This window comes from Thamnophis elegans, chromosome 3 (genome assembly GCF_009769535.1).
Source record: "Thamnophis elegans isolate rThaEle1 chromosome 3, rThaEle1.pri, whole genome shotgun sequence".
Taxonomy (NCBI): domain Eukaryota; kingdom Metazoa; phylum Chordata; class Lepidosauria; order Squamata; family Colubridae; genus Thamnophis; species Thamnophis elegans.
In genome coordinates, this window is record NC_045543.1 from 25,045,358 (window position 1) to 25,067,044 (window position 21,687).

Consider the following 21,687-nt stretch of genomic DNA (forward strand, 5'->3'; position numbering starts at 1 on the left):
ATAAAGTGGTCGAACTGCCACTGCAACGCTTTGCTTTCCGTGCAGTTTCTTTTCCCCAGGCTCCTAAAGGATACTTGTTCTTCAAGTATGTTTTATGGTACTAAAATGGAGAGAAGGGATAGTTTATTCTCGCATCACCCAGAGTGCGCCTACATGCAGGAGTCAGGATTTAAGAGAAGGGCGAAGTCGGTTGAAGTGCCTGTTATTACGTAGTACGGCGGCAGATACCTCAGCCCCCTCCCCTCTCCTTTCTCTCTTCCCGTCAATTGAGGAGCCACAGCCTCCTTTTATCTCCTAATATTTTGTGTTGCTTCAGAAATGGGCCTCAGCGAAAGCAGTATTTCTCCATATGGGCTTCCTCCCAGGCAGACTAACTGACGCCGGCCTCGCCTGCACCACTGCTTCCATTTTCTGCGCTGTCTAACCAACCCTTCCCCACCCCACCCCCGCGCGCCTTCCTTCCTTTCCTCAGTCTTCTTCTCGCCCGTGTGACATCACACGCACGTTCCCTTTCGGCCCTTCGGCGTATGTAAATGTAGTCCCTTGCTTGGAAGAAAGTGTGGGGGGGGGGGAGTTGCCCGGATGTTGGGAAGCACCTCCCCTTTGTTGTTGCTTGCTCGTTCGCGTCTTCGCTCCTTCGTCTCGTCTCCGCCTCCTTCTCTTTTTCTCCCCCCTCCCCTTTCCCCCTCCCCCTTCTCCAGGTTGCGGGTCAGCGCGAGCCACTGCAGCAGTTAAAACCGTCGGGAACCGCCACGAGCCGCTCCGGCCTTGCACCAAATAGCAGCCGAGCGCGAGGTAGAGGCGCGAGGGGAGGCAGGCAGGAAGGAAAAGAGAGTGAGGCAAGCGAGGAAGGAAACAGTCGTGCGCTGCGGTGGCAGCAGCAGCAGCGAGAGAAGACGACGACGACGACGACGCGGCTTGGCACTCGGCTGTGGATTTAGCTGCGGGCGAGCCCTCAACACCCTCCCGCCACCATGGTAAGGGGCCGCCGGGTCTCTCCGCGTCCATCTTCCGCGGCCGAATATTCGAGGGCAGTTTAAAGGGATGAGGGCGAAGGCGGGTTTCTCTTTTATTAAAAGAAAAGGGAGGTCCTCCCCCCGCCTCGTCTTTTCCGCCTGCGGAAACGGCAGGCGCTGCTCTCCTCCTCCTCCTTTCGCGCCAGGCCTTCACAGAGCGCCAAGACCCTCTGCGTCAGGGGTTTCCTCGCTTTTTCTCTTCCTCCTCCTCCTCTCCCCGGCCTAGCAGCCCCCCTTTCCCATAGTTCTCCATCGGCGGTAATGACGTCCTTTTCACATGGTCCCCACTCCCTTCGGAGGCGATCCGATCGCCCTTTCCCCGCAGCACCCCCTCCCTCCCTGTCTCTCCCCCCCCCGGACCGCATGCATTTTTCTCTCCTCAACTGAGGCTTCCCCCGCTTTTCCGGCAGTTCCTTTCACCCATTGGTGACCTCTTCCCTGCAGTGCCCCACCCCAGCCAAGCAAATAGACTTAATGCTCCTTTTTCGCCTCTAAAATGTCTGCTATTCCCACCTGCATTCCTGAAAGCACACTTCTTTCTATTCTGAACTCTTCCTCCTCCTCCTCATCTCCGTAGGAAAAAAAAATCCTGCGAATTCGCTTCGTCCCACGCAGCTTCTCTTGCGCATTCACGTTGCTTCCTACTGCACCCTCCTGTAATTTTTTTCCTACTTTGTACTCCTGCTACCTACTAAGAACTCTTTCTTCTACTTCCCCATGACTTATTTCTTATTCAGTGTTACTCAATTCTGTATGCCTCTTAACAGCCTCTGTAGAGAAACTTCTCTCATGGATGCATGCTAAGAATTGTTGGCTGCATTTAATCTACAAAACTACTTTTGAATAGCGAGGAAGGGACATTTCTTAGGGGAGTGCTTTTTTAATTACCTTGACTGTAGTAAAAAGGATGTCTAATAACTTATTCAAGAGGGATGATTTATGGTATCAAAAAGGAGCCTTCTAAAACCCACCTTATAAGGTTTTATATTTATTATGGCATCAGCTTTCTTCTTAAGATAGACCAATGTCTACTTCATCAGATAAGAGAGATAGAAACTGCAGCCTAGGCGCATCTTTGTGTGCAGTGAGCCATACTGAACATAGTTACACCATTTTTGTATATATATCATTCACATCTCTACATGTGTGTGTGTATGAATGAATGTATACACATAAAATGGGGGGGGGTTGGTAATTATAGATATTGGTATAGATAATATTTTTCAAAGTAAATCAAGTGTTAAATAGACTCAGATATGTGTGCATATATAGCATCTTGTTCAATAGCTATTTTATATCCATTATAGATATTATTGTACAGTTATACCAAGTGACTTATGTCTGAACTTCCACATAGTTTATGCTGTTTTGCTATTATATCTGATTGATCTTATAGTAATAATTGTCCTGGAATGTCTTTCTGTCTTTCTCTCTCTCTCTCTCTCTCTCTCTCTCCCCCTCCCTCCCTCCCATTCTCAATGTGTCCAGATTTCTTGTGGTATCTCTCTTTAGTATGTTTGTTTCTTCATTTGTTTTATTTTACTTTCTCAGGATACCAGCAATCAAGTCACCCTAATCCTTCTTAAAACTTATATTCCTCTAGAGGAAATAGATTTTCAATTATATTTATAGTATAATTTCTACAACTGATTATTTTTCAGTGCTAAATATGTCTTTGTTGTAGTTCAATCTTCAAACTTATTATTCAAGTTTGAATGCAGCAGTAAACAGAAAGTGTTGTGGAAAACATACTAGATAGCATTCTATGAATTGACTTGGATTATGTTAAACCTGAAATAAAAAATTTGAAACAACTAAGTTTGATTATAATATAGTAGATAAAAATAATAAAGTAGATTATCTTAGCTGTAAGTCATGCCAATTAAATTGTACTGCTTGCTGCTATAAATGCATAGATTGATTCTGTTCATGTAGTATTTTTCTTAACACTTGGGATATTTCCTGTTTGCTGCTATTACCAAGAATCAGTTCCCATTTTTGTTTATATACTGTATATATGACATTTCTTATTGTATCCTAGCTGTTTCACGTATTATCTTCTAAAAAGATTCCCAAATCTTTTTTTTTTTTTTTTGCTTTCTTAAAATAGGGGAATTTCATTTATAAACCAACATTTTGAGGAATAATAATGAAAATAAAGGTTGCAGTGGTAGATGGGTTTCTTGTATATTAGAAATATATGTTAGAGTAGGCAAAGTAAAAAGAAAGCTTGCAGGTCTTTGGGCTATGGTAAATGGTTGATATATTTAATGTTCAAGTAAAATCAAAGTATGTCATTTTAGATATATTTGTCTATAAATGTCTCTTGAGAAAGCTCTTTATTGAAAAGTACCTGAATCCTAAGATTTATTCTACATGCAGTGGAATTTCAGTTGCTTTGATTTTATTAGGACAGTGTTAGTCTACATAAGAGTTAAGAACCCAGGGATGAGATTTTTGATTGCCATGAATTTTTCTAGCAAATTTGGAAATAAGTTTAACTTCTTTATATATTTATTAAGCTCTTCAGAGGCATAAGCACATCCAGGTATTGTATGTATTTTACAGAAAGATACTTTGTTTCAATAGGCTCCTAAAGCCATTTGCTATGTTATAGAAAGTGATGATTGCTACTATTTAGAACTTAAAAGTGTTAGGTATTTGGTAGTATATACCCTTTTTCAGTATTCATTAGTGAATGGAGGCCTGAAATAGAACTAAAAGATAAGTTCCATATGGATTTATCCATATACCATAGTCAGCCAGAGTAATTAACAGAGAGGTATTAAGTCATATAAAACTTGACACATCACTAGAAACTAAAATCATAAGACAACGTCTGATTTACTTTGGCCATGTCATGCATGAAAATTCATTGGAGAAGAAAATGATGCTAGAAATGGTTATTGGAACAAGAAGAAGGGGCAAGAAAGAACATGCTGATTTGATAACATCAAATCTGATACAAAGTTGAACATTAACAATTGAAAGAAGCTATGCTTGACAGAGTAGCAAGGCACTTGCCTATAAAGTAGCTAACAGCTGGACAGTACTAAATGGTTAAAACAACATAAGGATTTATGACTTTGGCCCAGTACTATGAGTTGCTTCAGTGATTGCAAAAATATCAAATTGTATTTTTCTCTATTTTATGTGTGTGGGTGTTTTATAGTTGCATGGTTAGTGACTTTCTAGCAATCTTAAAATCTTGTGTGTGTGTGTGTGTTTTAAGAGAATATGTTCATTAGCTGCACAATTTTGATTTTTCAAAGTTGTTTTCTCTAGCCAGGACAACGTGTTCCTATCACACAGGCTACAATATTTTGTATGTATCCAGATATTCTTCTCATGGAAAACACACATAAATATTAAAATTACTTTGTATGTAAAGAATGTTGCTTTCTAGATACTTTCCCTGATGTAACTAATAGTAAGAAACTGACTTCATTCTCGGTTGCCCTTGCTTTCTAGTTTAGAAAATCTGTACTTAAAATATTTAAGATGCTATGCCCTTCACAGTAAGGAAATACATTCATTTATAATTTAAAATGTGCAAACATTTATTGGAAATTCTATTACTCTTTCCTTTTTTTCCTGTGCATAGCAATTCTGCAACTGTTATTTAAAAGGAATTGGGTCAACTCTAACAGTTTGGCTGATTCTGTAGAAAGGTTTTGAAAATTCATTCCGTTACAAGTGATGATTTTATAAAATTACCTTAACTTTATTAAAATATTTTAATATAATAATGGAAGAATAATAACTGGAGAAGATCACAAAATATCAAGATCTGAAAATTTAAGTTAAAAAATTGTGGCATAAACTGGCCACTCTAAGTGGTTATTGGCACACTAGGTGCCATACCAGAAAGTCTTAGATGACACTTAAAAATCTGGATATTGACCAAAGTTTCCATCTGTCAATCACAAAAGACCACAAATTTGGATCCACACATATGATCTGTCAATACATTACAACATCCTAGATTCTTGGGAAGAACTTTCTGTGAATGAAGCTAACTGGCAGCTGTGATTTCATATTGTATGTATAGTGGAATAAGGAATTATTTGTGTATTTCTGTTGGAGCTTTCCACCAGAAGTAGTGAGTGATACGCAGTAAAAGTATTGCTATTTGTAGTTCCCTAAAAACTAATCTGTTACATAATGTTTGACTTTATTAATAGAGAATATTATTTATATATAGAATTGCATAGCTAATCCTTGACTTTTGTCTGCTGCTATGTCTTATTTCTTGTGACTTAACAATTATTCAAAGTTGTAACAGACCGCCTCAGAACTATTTATGATCTGTTTTTGGGTTATAACAGACACCCCCCCCATGGTCATGTGATTACATTTTGGGCCTTTGGCAACTAGCTCACTTTTATGGCCATTAGCAGCATCCTGCTGTCACATGGCTGCAATTTGCAACATTTTTTGCCAGTTTCTGACATTTACTTCTGTTTTCTGGCAAAAATAACAATTAGAAAAAATTGATTCTCTTACCATGGCATATGATACCGTATTTATCGGCGTATAACACGCACCGGCGTATAACACGCATCCCCCATTTTAACACAAAAATTTGAGTAAAAATTTTTTTCATTAAAAATAAATGACTTGGAAGCTCGGAACTTAATGTTGGATTAAAATTTATAACATTAGAACATGAATTATAACATTAACTCCTCTTAAAAGGCAAATATGAAATGAAAAAACACCTCTTTGAGCAAAAAGTTATTTCCATTTTCTTCCTTATATAATATTTTCTGTTTCAACATAAAGTGCCTTCCTTCCTTCCCTCCCTCCCATCCCTTTCTTTATGTTTTCTTCATGCTTTCTTTTCTTTTTCCTCTGCTCTTTTTAAATCCCCCCCCCTTCTTCTCCTCCTCTACATTTAGGTTGGATTAGTTTGTACAACGGTCATCAAACTTCTGAAGTAAAAATAAATAAATAAATCATATTTAAGAAGAAGAAGAAAAAGGAAGACGTTTTTAGTTAAGTCAAACGTTTTAATAAAAGTTTCATCTTTTAAGATTCGTCCAACACATCCAATTGTAACCTTAACAGTAAAGAATATCACCCCAGCTGCTAAAGGTTCAACCAGTCTGAGAACCATTGAAAAGACAACAGTGCAAAATCCAAAAGACACAACTTCCTCACCGCCATTGCTTTGGTACCAAATCTTTGAGGAAGGGGGTCCAGAAAGAAGGAGGAGGAGGAGGAGGAGGAGGAGGAGGAGGAGGAGAAGGGAACCAAAGAGAGGCTTTTACCGGGTCTGCGCCCCACAGCCAGGACCGTCCTGGCGCCTCAAACCGCGTTTCTTCCTGCAAAGCCCTTCGGGCAACCCGAGAGTTCCTTTTGGCGCCAGAAGGGCTTTGCAGGAAGAAACGCCGCGTTTCTTTCTGCAAAGCCCTTCTGGCGTCAAGCGGAACTCTCGGGTTGCCCGAAGGGCTTTGCAGGAAGAAACGCGGCTGGAGGCGCCAGGACGGTCCTGGCTGTGGGGCGCAGACTCGGTAAAAGCTCTCTTTGGTTCCCTCCTCCTCCCCCTCCTTCCACAGTCTGTGTGACGCTGCCGCCAGGCTGAGAGCTGCCGCTGAAACAAGTTTGGGAAGGTCCTTTGCAGGCAGCCAGTTCTAGCTGCCTGCAAAGGACTTCCCCACGTTTGCTTTGAAAGAAACCTCTGCGCGGGGGTTTCTTGCCACCTTAGAGGGAACAGTGGACCCGGCGTTGGACCCGTATTTATCGGCGTATAACACGCAGTATCGGCGTATAACACGCAGGCAGGGTTTAAGCTTGCAATTTTAGTTTTAAAACTGCGTGTTATACGCCGATAAATACGGTATATACTATATAAAAGTATATATACTATATAAAAGCTGGAATTCACTGCTTTTTAGGTTTAACCACTATTAGTATTTTATATTTCAAAGCACTTTTTCATGTTCTAACATTCCCCTTTTCTGAACAAATGTAATAATGTTATTTATATATAGAGAAAGAGTTATTGAGAAAGTGATCATGCTGCAGCCCCAGATGATTCTGGAGAAAACTGATTATTTGCACCCTTTTCAGTTGGGATTTAGGCCTGGGTATGTGGAAAAAAAGGTTCACTGACAAAAGCGCGGTGAGAAAACTGTGAGTTCTAAACCGCGCCGACAAATGAGCGCAGAAGCGTGCCGACAACAGCACGCCGACAGAAGCACGCTCTAAATCTAACCCTGAACCTAACCCTTACCTTAACTTAAATCGCGCTTCTGTCAGCGCGCTGTTGTGGGCGCGTTGATGACGTCGTGGTTTTTGCACCACGGTTTCGTCGGCGCACTTTTGTCATGCGCGCATTTGTCGGCTCACGGAAAAAAATAGTATTGGTTGTGCTTTTTGGTGATCTTTGGTGGGAGCAGGATGGGTTAGTGTCCCTGTTCTATTTGATCCCTCAACAGCTTTTAATACCATAAATCATGGTATCCTTCTAGAATGACTCAGGGAGTTGGGAGTGGGGCGCATTTTGTTGTCCTGGTTTTCTTCCTTCGTCTGAAACCATTTTCAGTCTATGTTAATTGGCAGTGAGAGGCTGGACCCTTGGCTCCTGCTATATGGGGTTCTGCAGATGTCAGTGCTTTCTCTGCTTCTGCTTAATTTCTACATGAGTAAGATCACCCATCACCATGGGTAAGACATCAGTAGGCTGATGATAGTTTTACATCTCTTCTTGTGGTGAGTTGAGCCATGCCATGACTGCATTTTTATGGTGCCTGGAGAGTGTTGAGGCTTAGATGGGGATCAACAGGCTAAAACTGAACCTTGACAAGATGGTGTTGGGTTCAGAGGTTCTTGGAGAATTAGCATAGCTGGTGGTTGTAATTACCACTAGACAGAACTGATGTGTAATATGGAGAATTGTCTGGACTTGTGACTCCTCAATATAATCATGATGACCTTTGCACAACTGCGAGGTGTATGCCTATTACATACATTTCTGGACCAATGTGCCCTCTTCATAGTCGCCATACCTGAGTCACCAACAATTTGGAGTACTACCATGTACTCTACATGGAGCTTCCCTTGAAAAGTATCCGGAAGCTCCATTTGGCTTAAAATGTAGTAGCCAGAATAGTTCTGAGCAAGTTGAGATTTATTGATTTGTTATGTCTTGCGGGAGGGGCTTTGGTTACTGATCTGCTTCTGGATTCAAGTCAAGGTGGTAGTTATCATCTTTAAATCCCTAAATGGCTTTGGGCCAGGTTATTTGAAGAACTGCCTCTCCCCAGTTATGTCTACCCAATCAAACAGAGCAGGTAGGCAAGGGTCTCATCTATTAGGACCAAGGTAATGTTTTGGGTGTCATCTATTAGGACCAAGGAAGAGGGCCTACTCTGTAGTGATTCTTTCACTTTGAAATATCATTTCCCTGGGATTAGCTATCACCTTGTTACTTTTCCAGAAGGCCTAGAACCATGATAGCGAACCTATGGCAATGTGTGCCACAGGTGGCACGCGGAGCCATTTCTGAGGGAACACGAGGCATTGTCCTGTAGGCTCCAGCCCGTGCCCGCTGATTTTCTGCCTTGATTTTCAGCCATTTTTCATGCTCTAGAGGCTTCCCTGGAAAAAAAGCCGTGGACGGGGCAGCGGGGGGACGTGTCTCACACACACATGAGCAGGGCCACAGCGTGGGGGGGATTAAATTATGGGGGTGGACACGTGAGTATGCGTGATAGAGCGCATGCATGTGCTTTTGGCATCTGAGGCGAAAAAGGTTCACCATCCCTGGCCTAGAAGATGTGGTTTTGTCAGAAGACCTGGAAACCCCTAGTTCAGTCTTGGTGAACCTTTTCAGCACTGAGTGCCGAAATGGGAGCGTGCATGTGCACCGGGCGGGTGCTCTTCCAGTTCTGGCACGCACATTCACACCGTCCACCTCGTCTTCCAGTTTCTGGTAAGCATGCACACGTGAAGACCAGCTGGTCAGTGTGCATGTGCATGCTGGAAACTGGAAGATCATCTTCCCTGCGAGCGCATGCACAGCGGGCAGCTGCTCTTCCAGTTTCCGGTGCTCCCACACATGTGAAGATCAGCTGGCCGGTGCGCTGGAACTCAGAAGAGTAACGAGTGACGGCTCACATGCCCAGAGAGATGGTTCTATGTGTCACTTCGGGCACACATGCCATAGGTTCATCATTATGGCCCTAGTTGATTCAAAGCTGATCAAATGGCTGGGGTGTGTGTATGGTCACCATCGCTGGGGCAGATATGGAGATTAAGGGGTTTTTACACTGTGATATTTTAATATTATGAGATGCCTGGAGTCGCCATGTGTGAGTTGGGGGTCATATAAATTTGTTTAATACATAAATACAGTAATTTTCCATTTGGTCTTATCACATCCTTTGAATTGCCTCACTAGAGAAGCCATAGGTTGCCAGTTTTTCTTTAATGGGTATCTTCTAGGTTTGAAATTACCTTTGTTAAAGAGGGATGTCAGCCCAGTTGGGTTAAAGAAAAGTTTAGGCGGTAATTAAAAATAATGATCCAAATCCTGACTTCTATCCTTGTAATTCCTAGTTCTAGTCTTAAAGCTGTGTTAGATACCTATCTAGAGACTTGCACAATCAATCTTAAAAGGACTTGAACTATACCCCCACTTGCAGTTAGATTACTGTAAGGCTCCACTAGTATCCCATATAATAATCAACTATGAGTTTTAGATCTTTTGTTCATGTCAGAATTTGGGAGGGGGTTATAACATATCAGTTTTTCTTTTTTCACAATATTGAGCAAAAGATCTAAGGATTCGTTGCATTCTTGTCATAGATAAAATAAGCATGTCAGTACACAGGTGAAACTGAAAAGGGATCTAGCAAATAGTTTTGTGGGTGAAAATTGTCATTATTGAAATAATTATTTTAAATGTTGAAACTAGATACCATTTCATTGAAGTATGGATTCTTTTAGTACTGGAGACAGCTAGGCTAACTTTAAAAAGAACAATCCCTTTATGTAGTTAAATGGATTAAAATATACATGAGGTTGTTAGTGCAGAATTATAAAACAATGCTTCTCACTTCTCCATATAAGTAATTAGAAAGAGAATGGTTTTACTTTATTTCACTTGTCCAAATCAGCATTATATTTTCTGATATATAAGTTATTTGTAGGTTATGAAGAATCATGGCTCTGAATTCCCTATAGCATTTTTTGCTGCTGCTGCTTTATAAATTCTAAACTCTGCTTTGAAACATAAATATTAATTTGTTTTGCTAGAAAATGTCTTCAGGAAGCATTACAACATTAAAGCATTAATAAACATTAAACACATCAACTCAAAGCAGTAACTTTTACCAATTACAATTTACAAAAGTACCAATTAACAATAGCAACAGCCATCAAAAGTAGATGATAAACAAAAACCTAGTATTCCCCGAATGCTCTTTTCCAGAGGTAGGTTTTCACCTTTTCTGGGTAGGAAGGCAATGATTCTTGTGGGAACAAGTTGTTCCACATTTAAATATCAATAAAAAATGTTTTATTGAATTGTAGACAGTCTTTATACAGAACCCACAGCTAAGCCAACTGAGCATTTTCTGTACTGAAAATTATTTTTTTTGTGAATCTAAGGGTCTCTTTGTCCCTATAATGGGAAGCTATGCCATCTTTGTATATAATACAGATAGATTATATCAGAAAGGAAAAAAAGGTATTCTGTTACTTTAATGTGTAAAGAATGTTAATACAGGTATTCCTTGATTTAAAAATGTAAATGAACTCACAATTTTGGTTTTAAGTCACAATGGTCATAAAGCAGGTCATGTGAACACATCCAATTTTACAGCCTTTTTTTAAAGCAAAATATGCAGCTATTAAGCAAACTCATTTTTTGCTTTAGGGCACTTTTTGCCAGAAACTGGAAGTAAATACTGATTTCCAGTGGAAATGTCATAAATCATGACTATGTGACTGCTGGATGCTGCAAATGGCTGTAATTGTGGTTCAAAGAGTTGCCAAGCAGTTATATGAATGTAGGGTGGGTGGGGGACACAGTCCATTTTAACTTGAAATGTCCACTAAGTGACCAGTCGTAAGTCAAGGATTACCCATAATAAGAAAACATTTATTTAAGATTTCAATTATATTGGCCCACTCCTGCTTAACTTCTGTATTCATCTCCATAATACAGACTTTCACTCTGCCAAATGTACCGGAAGACACATTTGGATTCTATTCAAATGAGGCAATAATACATTCAAGAATGCTTATTGGTCTTAAAAGAGAATTGAGGACTCAAGAACATTATTACAAACAAGATCAGCTGGAAGCCAGTTATCAGAAAACCAAAGTAATTTTTTTTGACAAAAGTCTCAAGGGGCATAGATTAAGCTGGTTTCCTATTTCAAGACTTAATGATGGTTCTTCATTCTGAATGGTAGTCATTATACACCTGTCTCTCAAATTACTGGTAGTCCTTGACTTATAACACTTCTTTTAGTGACTGTTCAAAGTTACAACTGCACTGAAAAAAGTGACTTATGACCATTCACGCTTGCAGCATCCCCATGATCATGTGATCAAAATTCAGATGCTTGCCAACTGACTCATATTTATGATGGTTGCATTGTCCTAGATTCTTGTGATTACCTTTTGTGACCCTTTGACAAACAAAGTCAATGGTGAAGCCAGATTCACTTAACAATCATATTACTAACTTAATAACTGCAGTGATTCACTTAACAACTATGGCAAAAAAGGTCGTAAAATTGGGCAAAATTCACTTAACAAATGCCTCAATTAGCAATAGAAATTTTGGGCTCAATTGTAGTTGTATGTTGAGGACTACCTGTATTCAAACCAAATGATTAGTACAATTTCTCAGACGTTGTATCAGTAGACTTTTCTTCTAGCCAAATTTCTAACAGCAGCTCTCAAAGTCTCTTCATGCCTCTAATGCCAACTAGCAACAGAAGATAACCTTTGTGGAAGTGGAGCCTAGGCCATGTTTAATTATAGGCACACATTATAGTATTTTCTTTCTCTTTGGTATTGCTCCACTAACTGACTGATGACTACCATTGTATATGGAAACAGGCAATGGCAACTAAAATCTCATACTTTTCTTTTTAAAGGTTATGATGGGGACAAAGTGCTTATCAAACAGCATGTGACAGATGTAGAACGTCAGACTGACTTAGCCTAACCCCAATCTTTTTTTGCCAGTGCATTGGGTATTGAGCATATTTCATCCCATACTTCCCTAGCTGGAAGTCCCTACACTTCCGTAGCTAGAAGTCCCTACACACTGAAGGGCTTCACTCTGGCACATTTCTTCCCTTCAGCCATTCTTCAGAATAATGACAGGAAGACTGTGTACTTTGTCCAATAGGGCAATATTCTTATGACTTTAAACATATAGAAAAAAATGGAACATGTGCCTCTCCAGTGCTCTGATTATAGAGACATTTGCATTGACCTCATTCCAGCATTACTACATATTAAGGGTAAATGGAACAATTTTGCCCTCTCTCTTGTTTTCAAGTGTTAACCCTGACACAGCATACTGCATTGCTAGATTCTGTGAAACATCACTCAGAATTTGATCCAGCACTATAAATTAGACTCCGTGTACAGATTGCCGTATTAGTTATAGATATACACTCACATTTTATATACATAATCTCCTATACCCTTCTAATATTTCCATTCATTTTTAAGATTGTGTTACATCCATATATAGTCACAACCCCTGGTATGCCCCAATTATGGGAGGAAGCTAACTGCTTCCATTCTCTGTCCATCGGCTCCTCACAAGAGACCATCCAGACAGAAAGCCCAATATTTTACTGTTGCCTTTGTTACATTTGTGTAGTATTTGTGCTGATTTATTTATCAGCACAAATACTACACACACACACACACACACACACACATATATGTATATGTATATATCCCTATCCATCCATCCATCCATCCATCCATCTATCTCTGTGTATGGGTCTGAATGCCCACACATCCACATGTTTTACTTTTCACCTAATTTCTTTTCGATTTCCACATTTACCTTTTATATCAAAATGCTTTATATAAATGTATTTATATTCACCTATTATATATAATCTTCCTAATATCCTAATTTGACATATTTTTGTTTTGATAAAACATATTGGTGATATGTGGTGAAATAAAAGTTTAATTTACTTTTACATTCCCAGCACTTTTACATAAAAACTAAATAACATGGGGAGCAAATTGTATCCTATGGAACCCTACATAGGAGCAACTGTGAGATTCATCTAGGACTTTCCGCAGCTGACATTCCAATATTATCCCAAGGGGAAAAATGTTGGAGTCTGGATGCAAATTGTCTAATATAGCTGGATTGAGAGAAGGCGTCTTCAAGAAAAAGTATAGTTGTTCAAGGTGGTGGCATTATCCCTTCCATCAAAGAAGCACTTAAGAGAATGGGGGCTTATGATAGCCCTCCTATGTTTTTGTTTTAGAATATGGTCCCTTGGCAGCACACTGTACCAAAACTTGGTAAGTATTACTGAGTTTGCAGTTCCAGTTAGTGTTTGGGGGAGAGAAGGAACCTGTTTATGAAATGGAAGTGGAGGGCATAAATTATCACTGCTGATGGTTGCATTTTGTGGATATTTTGGTGTTGGGAGTTTAGAGAAACCAGAGGCCTAAAATATAGGATGTTTTTTTTTCCATGTGGGGTGACCTTGATAGTGATGAAAAGTTGGAAATCAGAGGCTGAAGATAGGGAAAATTAGGACAGAAAGATAACTGGCTTGGAGTAATAGTCACTTGTGGTTTAAATAACAAGGGGAAACATAGTTGGGGTCTCTAAAGTTTCCTCTAGGAGACCATGAAGGTACATTGATGGACAGGGAAAGATATGATAAGATTAATTGGGTTGGCAGTTTCAGCCTGAATATGTGTATCTTGGGCATGGGAGGTTGGATTCCTAGGTGCCTTGGTCGCAGGTTACTGTTGTGGGGTAGCAGTCTCACCCATTACCTTATTTTTCAGTGAGAAAATGGACTTGGCATGCATTACTGAAACATGGTAGGACAAGGCAGCAAAGTTGCTCTGTTGAGAGATTATGGGGATGCTAGGAAACTACTGGATGGAATGCTAAATATAAGTAATCAAAATAAGAAAGAAGTTAGCTGATTTAATGGTATCTTAACCCTCGCTGAAACAAGCCTGGGGGAAAATCAAAATGTTGAAGGAAACTATCTTAATATAGTAAATGTAATGTAATAAATGAGAGCTGGAAGAACGTTTCTGTACTTTATCCTTAACCCTTGCATTCTAACACTGCATTGAAGTCTCTACTATGGTTTGTATAATTTTTTGCTTCCTTAATTGTATCTTGCTATGGGATCTTGATAGGCTGATATTTATGCTCCAGGGTTTGGATACTTCAGTTGCAACTCCTGAAAATATTTGTGACTAATGATTCTGTAAGAAATTGATAGTAATTTAGGGACCTTTGATTTGGACAGTTGGGTATGATTGCCTCTGAGCTGTAGAAAGAGTTAGGGATTCTGTAGGTGTGCTGCCCAGCACAGTCCTTTCCTCAGTCACTGGACTCTGCAGGACTGGTGTAGAAATTATTCCTAACATTTGATACAGGAGGACTTTGATCTCCATGTCTTTGGATGAAAACTGTGAAAGAAATTTACGCCTTTCATACCAATCATGGGGTTTCCCAGAAAATAAAAGGCCATTCTGGTATTCAATTTGAGCAGTTGGGTTATGAGCTGAAAGTGGATGTTACTATGATTGATCCTATATCATGGTTATATCATCACCTGGGTAATAAGTAACTCAACAATAGCAGTTAGACTTATATATCGCTTCATAGGGCTTTCAGCCCTCTCTAAGCGGTTTACAGAGTCAGCATATCGCCCCCACAGTCTGGGTCCTCATTTCACCCACCTCGGAAGGATGGAAGGCTGAGTCAACCTTGAGCCGGTGAGATTAGAACTGCTGAACTGCAGATAACAGTCAGCTGAAGTGGCCTGCAGTACTGCACCCTAACCACTGCGCCACCTAGGCTCTGTGATCTCAAGATGGGGAGTTATTACATATTCTTTATGGATATAATTCATTTCAAATGATATTTGAAGATTTTTCCAATAATCTGGTATGCAATTCTTCTCCCTACCTCATTAATCTATGGAATTCAGGAATACAAGAATCCTTGGGTAGAATTGCTCACCAATGACTTTTCAGTTTCAGTGGGCTCTTCAGTGTACTGTAATGATAAGACTAGTAAATTACCAATATATCTATGCCATTAAGGCCACAATAACCATATGTCATCTGGTAGCGTTGTTTAAAGTGGCTTGCTTCTTGTTGACAATAATATTATAGGTCACTGTGATAGACATTTCATTGATAAAATTGCTCATCTTCTCTTATGATTGGAATCTGCGAGGGCAGATTCAATTGAGAGGACTAGGACAGTTCTTTGTCAAGATGTGGAGGGAAAGAAACAGTATGATATTCGGTGTCATTGACCATTGTATCCTAAACTCCATGCAATGGTGGTAGATAGGCGGAACTATTTTATAATGGCTCTGTTTTTTCCTGAGTTTTGAGTAAGTAGCCTTAGGGCTGGTTTCTATCATGGTTTTATATATATATATATATATATATATGAATGAAAGTATTGGGAGAGGATCTCCATCAATTTAGTATAAGATATTATTGTGAGGATTATACTAAATTATATTTACCTTGGGCCAAGTTAGAGATTGCTAAAAGTCCTCAAGCAAATTGAATCCTATGCATAATGAAAATACTATTCTTTCAGAGACCAAATGGCACCAAGTATGCTTCTTCATTAACTCAAAACAGATTGCACCCCCCTGCCCAAGGAGCATAAAAATATTTTAGAGATTGTGATGGTTTGTTGGTTGACAAATAAGAGCCAATTCAACCATGTGGCATCGGTTCTACAGACTGTGCACTGACTTCCAGGAGTTTTCTGTGTACAATTCAAAATGATAATTTTAATTTATAATACTCTGTATGGATTATCTCTATCTTAAAGACTTAGACTGCTATTTTAAAGACTGCTTGCTTTGATCCGAATGCCTGTTCTGTGTGTTTAGATGGAGGGCTATTTCCTACCTGGGAAGCATATGAGGTAGAAACCCAGAAGGAGATCTTGATGGTCTCCTTGTCCTCTCCCCACAGGTCCAGATCACCACCACTTTAGTAAGCTTTCACAGAGTTTTATTGTATTGGAGTAACAGATAAGAATTTGTTTTACATTATGATAGTGAACTGGATTATTTTAAAAACAAAGGATGGAAGGAAGCCCACTAGCTTCAAGTAGTCCATTAAGAATTGTGATTCATGGAGGGAAGTGGAATTTAAATTACAACAGGTGTTGCTTTTTAAGTAATTATAATTTGGTTTTAATATGAATCTTAACTCTATGGATTTTATGGAATGACATTAGGGTTTCTACGTTGATTATAGATTTTATGTCACCGAATCACTTAAAGTTAATTTGAAATTATCCATAGATAAGCATTGTAACAGGTTAATTTTTTTTGTTAAGTAAAGCTAACTGGGCAAGGAAGGAACTGAGTGAGGAACAATAAAAATAACTAGATTTTTTTTCCTGAAACAGTATGTAGTGCTAAAATAATTCTCAGAAGAGAAATCTGATACTTAGATGGGAAATCCAGTTTGAGAATAATTCACAGGTCTGCCACTAAAAAGCTGTTTGATTATTTTCATCTAATTTCCATGTATTTTGGTATGCTGAAAACAAATAAAATATTGAAAAAACTCCTAGATGTCATGATTTGCCACAACATGCAAAATTGTCTTCAAATTTATCATTTTTTTTAATTTTTGGTATTTGTTTATATTATGGGTTTTAACCAAATTACTATTAATTAATTGACATAAGTGCATTTAAGATATAAAATGCCAAAAATACCTTAAAGGGTTTGTCCGAGTTATGTAAAAAAAAATATAGCACTGTAAATCTGATGGTCAACAATATATACATAAGCTAAGCAAGTTTTAAGTGTGCTTCTAATGGTAGAAGGGGTTAATCTTTCCTGAAGAATCCAGTGGGAGGGAGACACAGGGCAGATAGCAGCATCTCCGGTCAGTGCAGGGGGCGTGGCCAGCACTGTGACGTCTCGTGTACAAACACATAGCTGCTCTCTCCTGCATGGCACACTTGTGTACGAATCATCATTAGGTTCTTGGTTCTAGGCTGTTCACACTTTTTCATCGCAATTCATGTTAGCTCGTCATTCTTCAACCATTATGTTATGGCTCCGTGAAAGTGTTTTAATTCGCCAGACAGTTTCTGTTTCATCTGTGGTGAATATACAGTGTTGAAGCAACAGCAGAATATTACAGATCTGTGAAAAAAGTATACTTTGCATACTTTGGACTAAAAATTGGAGATCAAGATAAAGTTTGGGCGCCTCATAAAGTGTGCAAATGGGGTGTTGAGGACCTCCGAAACTGGTGCAAGGGTAAGAAAAAATATTTCCGTTATGGGATTCCTATGGTATGGCGAGAGCAAAAGAACCATAGTGATGACTGTTATTTTTGCTCATGCGATGTGAAAGGGTTTAATTCCAAATGGAAGCATTCCATTTCATACCCCAATCTTCACTGAGCAATTCGTCCCATCCCCCATGGCACAGATATACCAGTACCTAAGCCCCCTGCTACCTTGGAAGAGATACCTAGCTCCGATGAAGGTGAAGTCATACCTGAACCAGATGACGAATCAGGTTCTGACTTTGAATATGATACAAGACCAAAATTGTTTTCTCAGGAGGAGATGAATGATTTGGTAAGAGACTTGAATCTTCCCAAAGATGCCGCTGAGTTAATCGGATCAAGGCTGAAAAGCAGGAATTTATTGTTGCCAGGAGTGTCATCTTCATGGTTCAGACATTTTGAAAAGGAGTTTCTTCCTTACTTCGCTCAGGAAGACAAGTTGGTTTATTGCATCAATGTCGAAGGTCTGATGGGTCAATTTAAAATCCAATATGATTCAGAGCAATGGCATCTTTTTATAGATTCTTCAAAAAGAAGTCTCAAAGCAGTTTTACTCCACAACGGTTTTTACGCTTCCATACCTGTAGGTCATTCCGTATACTTGAAGGAAACCTACAAGAACTTGGAATTGGTTCTTTGTAAACTTAAATATGAAGACTATGGTTGGAAAGTGTGTGGGGACTTGAAGGTCTTGTGCATGCTGCTCAGGCTGTGTCTATGGGACAGTCGAGACCGACAAAATCACTGGACCAAGAAGAGTTGGCAGCCGAGGGTGCTAACAGTCGGTGAAAAAAATGTTCTCCGAGAAACGTTGGTACCTTCCCATAAACTTCTTCTACCATCTCTCCACATAAAATTGGGATTGATGAAGCAATTCGTAAAATCACTTCCAAGAGATGGAGAATGCTTCAAATACTTGGTCACCAAGTTTCCATGCCTGTCGGAGGCAAAATTGAAGGAAGGTGTGTTCGTCTGATCAGACATTAGAATGCTTATAGTTGATCAAGAGTTTGTCAATGCCATGACGGAGCCTCAAAAAGAAGGGTGGATTGCATTTAAAGAAGTCGTACAGAAATTTTAGGCAATAACAAAGATCCTCACTACAAAAAGATCGTCGGAAGAATGCTGAAAGCATTTTAAGCTTTAGGTTGCCTGATGAGTTTGAAAGTGCTTTCCTCCAGTCCCACCTTGACTACTTTCCTGAAAATTTGGGAGCTGTGAGTGAGGAACAAAGTGAACGATTCCACCAGGATATTAAAGAGATGGAAAGGAGATACCAGGAAAAATGGAGCATTGCAATGATGGCAGACTACTGTTGGATGCTTCAGAGAGACATTCCAGATGCTACTCACAAGCGTAAATGCACCAAGAGGAGCCTCACAAGGAAAAAGAATAGAGTTTAGTGTGTGTAGGTGAGCTCATTTCAGTTCAAAAAAGGATTTTCATGAAAATATTGTAATAAAACTTTAATTTTATAAGTCTATTTCCATTTATTTTGAGGTATTGCCTTATTTAACATAGTTACCTAAATTGTCAGGAAACGTGATGTCCTATGACAAAATGGAGGTCATTTTCGGATTCAGCGCACCAAAAAACATAAAGATTACGTGGAATAACCAAAACAGCTCTCGAAATTTTTTTTTTTTGCAGACCTATGTTATACACTACTGTTCTTTACACTCACGTGCAAATGCAGATATTTCAAAAATAGTAGCAATTATTTACAGGTTGTAGTGAGTGTATGCTCCTGCAGGAGGACCTTTTTGTTTTAATGTGTGGAATGTAAAAAATGTAAATATCCTCATGTCCTCATTACAAGTCGTTGATCCAATAACACTGGAAAATTCTGAGAAATGGGTTTAAGCAACATTTTGTTTTTCAAAGTGTGGATTGTGATACTTAAGGGGTTTCAAGACAATCTTCCTTGCAAGTTCCTTACAAGCAGCCTTATCAGATTGATGCAAAATACAGAATGCTGAATATAAAACAGTATCACAGTCCTGAATGATACCAGACTATTAACACCCCCCCCCCACAACCATCCTAGGAATTTTTTATACAATGTATTTGCCTTTCAAAGAATGAATAATTATGTCTTGAGGGGTCAAGTTTTTTTAATGAAAAATTCACTCTATAGAAGATATTTAAGGAGGAAGAAAGAGGAGGTGGTGTGAGGATTATGGTTATTATCTGAGTGCAGCTGTATTGAGAGAGAGAGTCACAAAAAACACGGATTTTTAAGGCAAGAACAACTTGTTTGTTCCCCATCCTCCCCCCTGATTTTGGTGAATGAAAGCAACTATCTTCAAAATGAAAACCAGATCTGGATTATGCAAAAAAAAAAAAAAAGGTGAGCAAGTTTATCCTTACTATTAGACTCATGGGATGGGTAACTATATAAATAGTTCAAATAAATTAATATAATTTAATATTAAATGTTGATATATCAAATAATAGAAAAAAGTATACAAATATATTTACAACATAATCTTGGTAATATTTTAAAAATGTTAAAAGCTTTGGAAAATGCTTGAAATAGAATAATTTCAAAAAGGAATTTTCTATTCAAAAAGTCTTCAGCTTCATACATACATATTATGTATTATAATTTTGACAAGTGCATATAAACAATCTTTTGCTGCAAACCAGGTGTAGATTTCTTTTCCCATTGTATTTCTTCAGCCGGCTTTCAAAAGTCTACAATTTTTGATGTTTTGATATATACAAAGGAAGTAGCCAGAAACTATATATGTATTTCTAGATTTTCTGTAGAAATCACCCCACAGAGAGAGCATTGTAATAAATTATAGAAATAGGTTTCTCTCATCATGACATGAATCTAATTTATCATGATAAATGTGATAAATGTTCCCTTCATTTTTGCTACCATTGTAACATAATTAAAACTCCATACTTAGTTCACAACAAAGCTTACTTTTTTTCAAAATTCATTATGGAGCTTTGCCTCTAACTATAAATTTAGGATTGGAGGTTTTGACTTCAGTTAGTTAAGCCCCTCCATTCCTTGTGTGAATAACTGAAAAATAATTATTTCAAAATAATGTGGGCAAGCCAGATATGGCTATTTCCATTATAAGTGTGTTTACTTTAAAAGGTCATTTCTAAAGCTCTGGAAATTATGAAATATTTAACTTGCATGATCTCATAATTTAAATGGCACTGGACACTCTGATGAAGTAATACTTAAGAAAGCTCATGCCACAATAAATTATTAGATAGCACAAATCATATAAATTACTATATGAACATATAACATATTTTATAAGGAGGAAAAAAGTATAACATCTTTATTACATCTGCAGCAGCAACGCCAGGCAGGTCCAACACCAGTACCAGGCAGGTCCAGCACCAGCAAGCAGCCGCAACATTCTTCAGTGAGTTAAATGAAATCAGAAGTAGTTTATTCCTCTTATTCTAATTACATAGTCTATTGCATTTATCCTCTCATATGCTTTATGAAGAGGACTATTATTTGTATTTTAAAAATGAATAACTGAAGCTAATAAGATCTTCCATAGTAAGTTGTTATAGCATTGGGACTTCAGACTAGATGTCCCAAATTCCAGAATACTTCATTAGAATATTAGGACAACATTTTAGGTATTTAGAACAAATGAATAACAATATTATTAAAATATTACTATTTCTCATATGAAATCAGATGCGTATAGAAATGAACTGATAGTTATAAGCAAGCACTTACCTTATGCTAAGTATCAAGAGAGTTTCGTAATGTTTTCATCATTTTTAAAAAAAAACACATATTTGCTCATGGAGAAAGAAAATATAGCCCAACCTACCAAAAACAGAACCGTAAAGGACAAGCTAGGAATATAAATTAAAATAAGCAAGAAAATGATAAGAGAACACCTGTCCCCTCTAGACCAGTTTAAATTTCCAGGACCTGACAGATTACATCGCAGAGTTCTGAAGGAGCTGGCAGACGTGATCTGGGAACTATTGAGCCATATCTTTCAAAGATCCTTGAGGATTGGGGAACTATCAGTGTACTGGAAAAAATTTGATGTGGTTCTCATCTTCAAAAAAGGAGGGGGAAAAAAACAGACCCAGGAAACTACAAATCAATTAACCTGATATT

At 38.6% G+C, this 21,687-nt stretch overlaps 1 protein-coding gene across 1 annotated transcript in view; it reads left to right on the plus strand.

The window, feature by feature from the left end:
- Nucleotides 1–551: 551 nt before the first annotated feature.
- Nucleotides 552–21,687, plus strand: part of PPP3R1 (protein phosphatase 3 regulatory subunit B, alpha) — a 51,307-nt gene continuing 30,171 nt past the window's right edge. Inside the window, exon 1 of the mRNA XM_032213003.1 lies at nt 552–977. Coding sequence (XP_032068894.1) covers nt 975–977 — 3 coding nt within the window. The 5' untranslated portion in view covers nt 552–974. The remainder of the gene's footprint in view (nt 978–21,687) is intronic.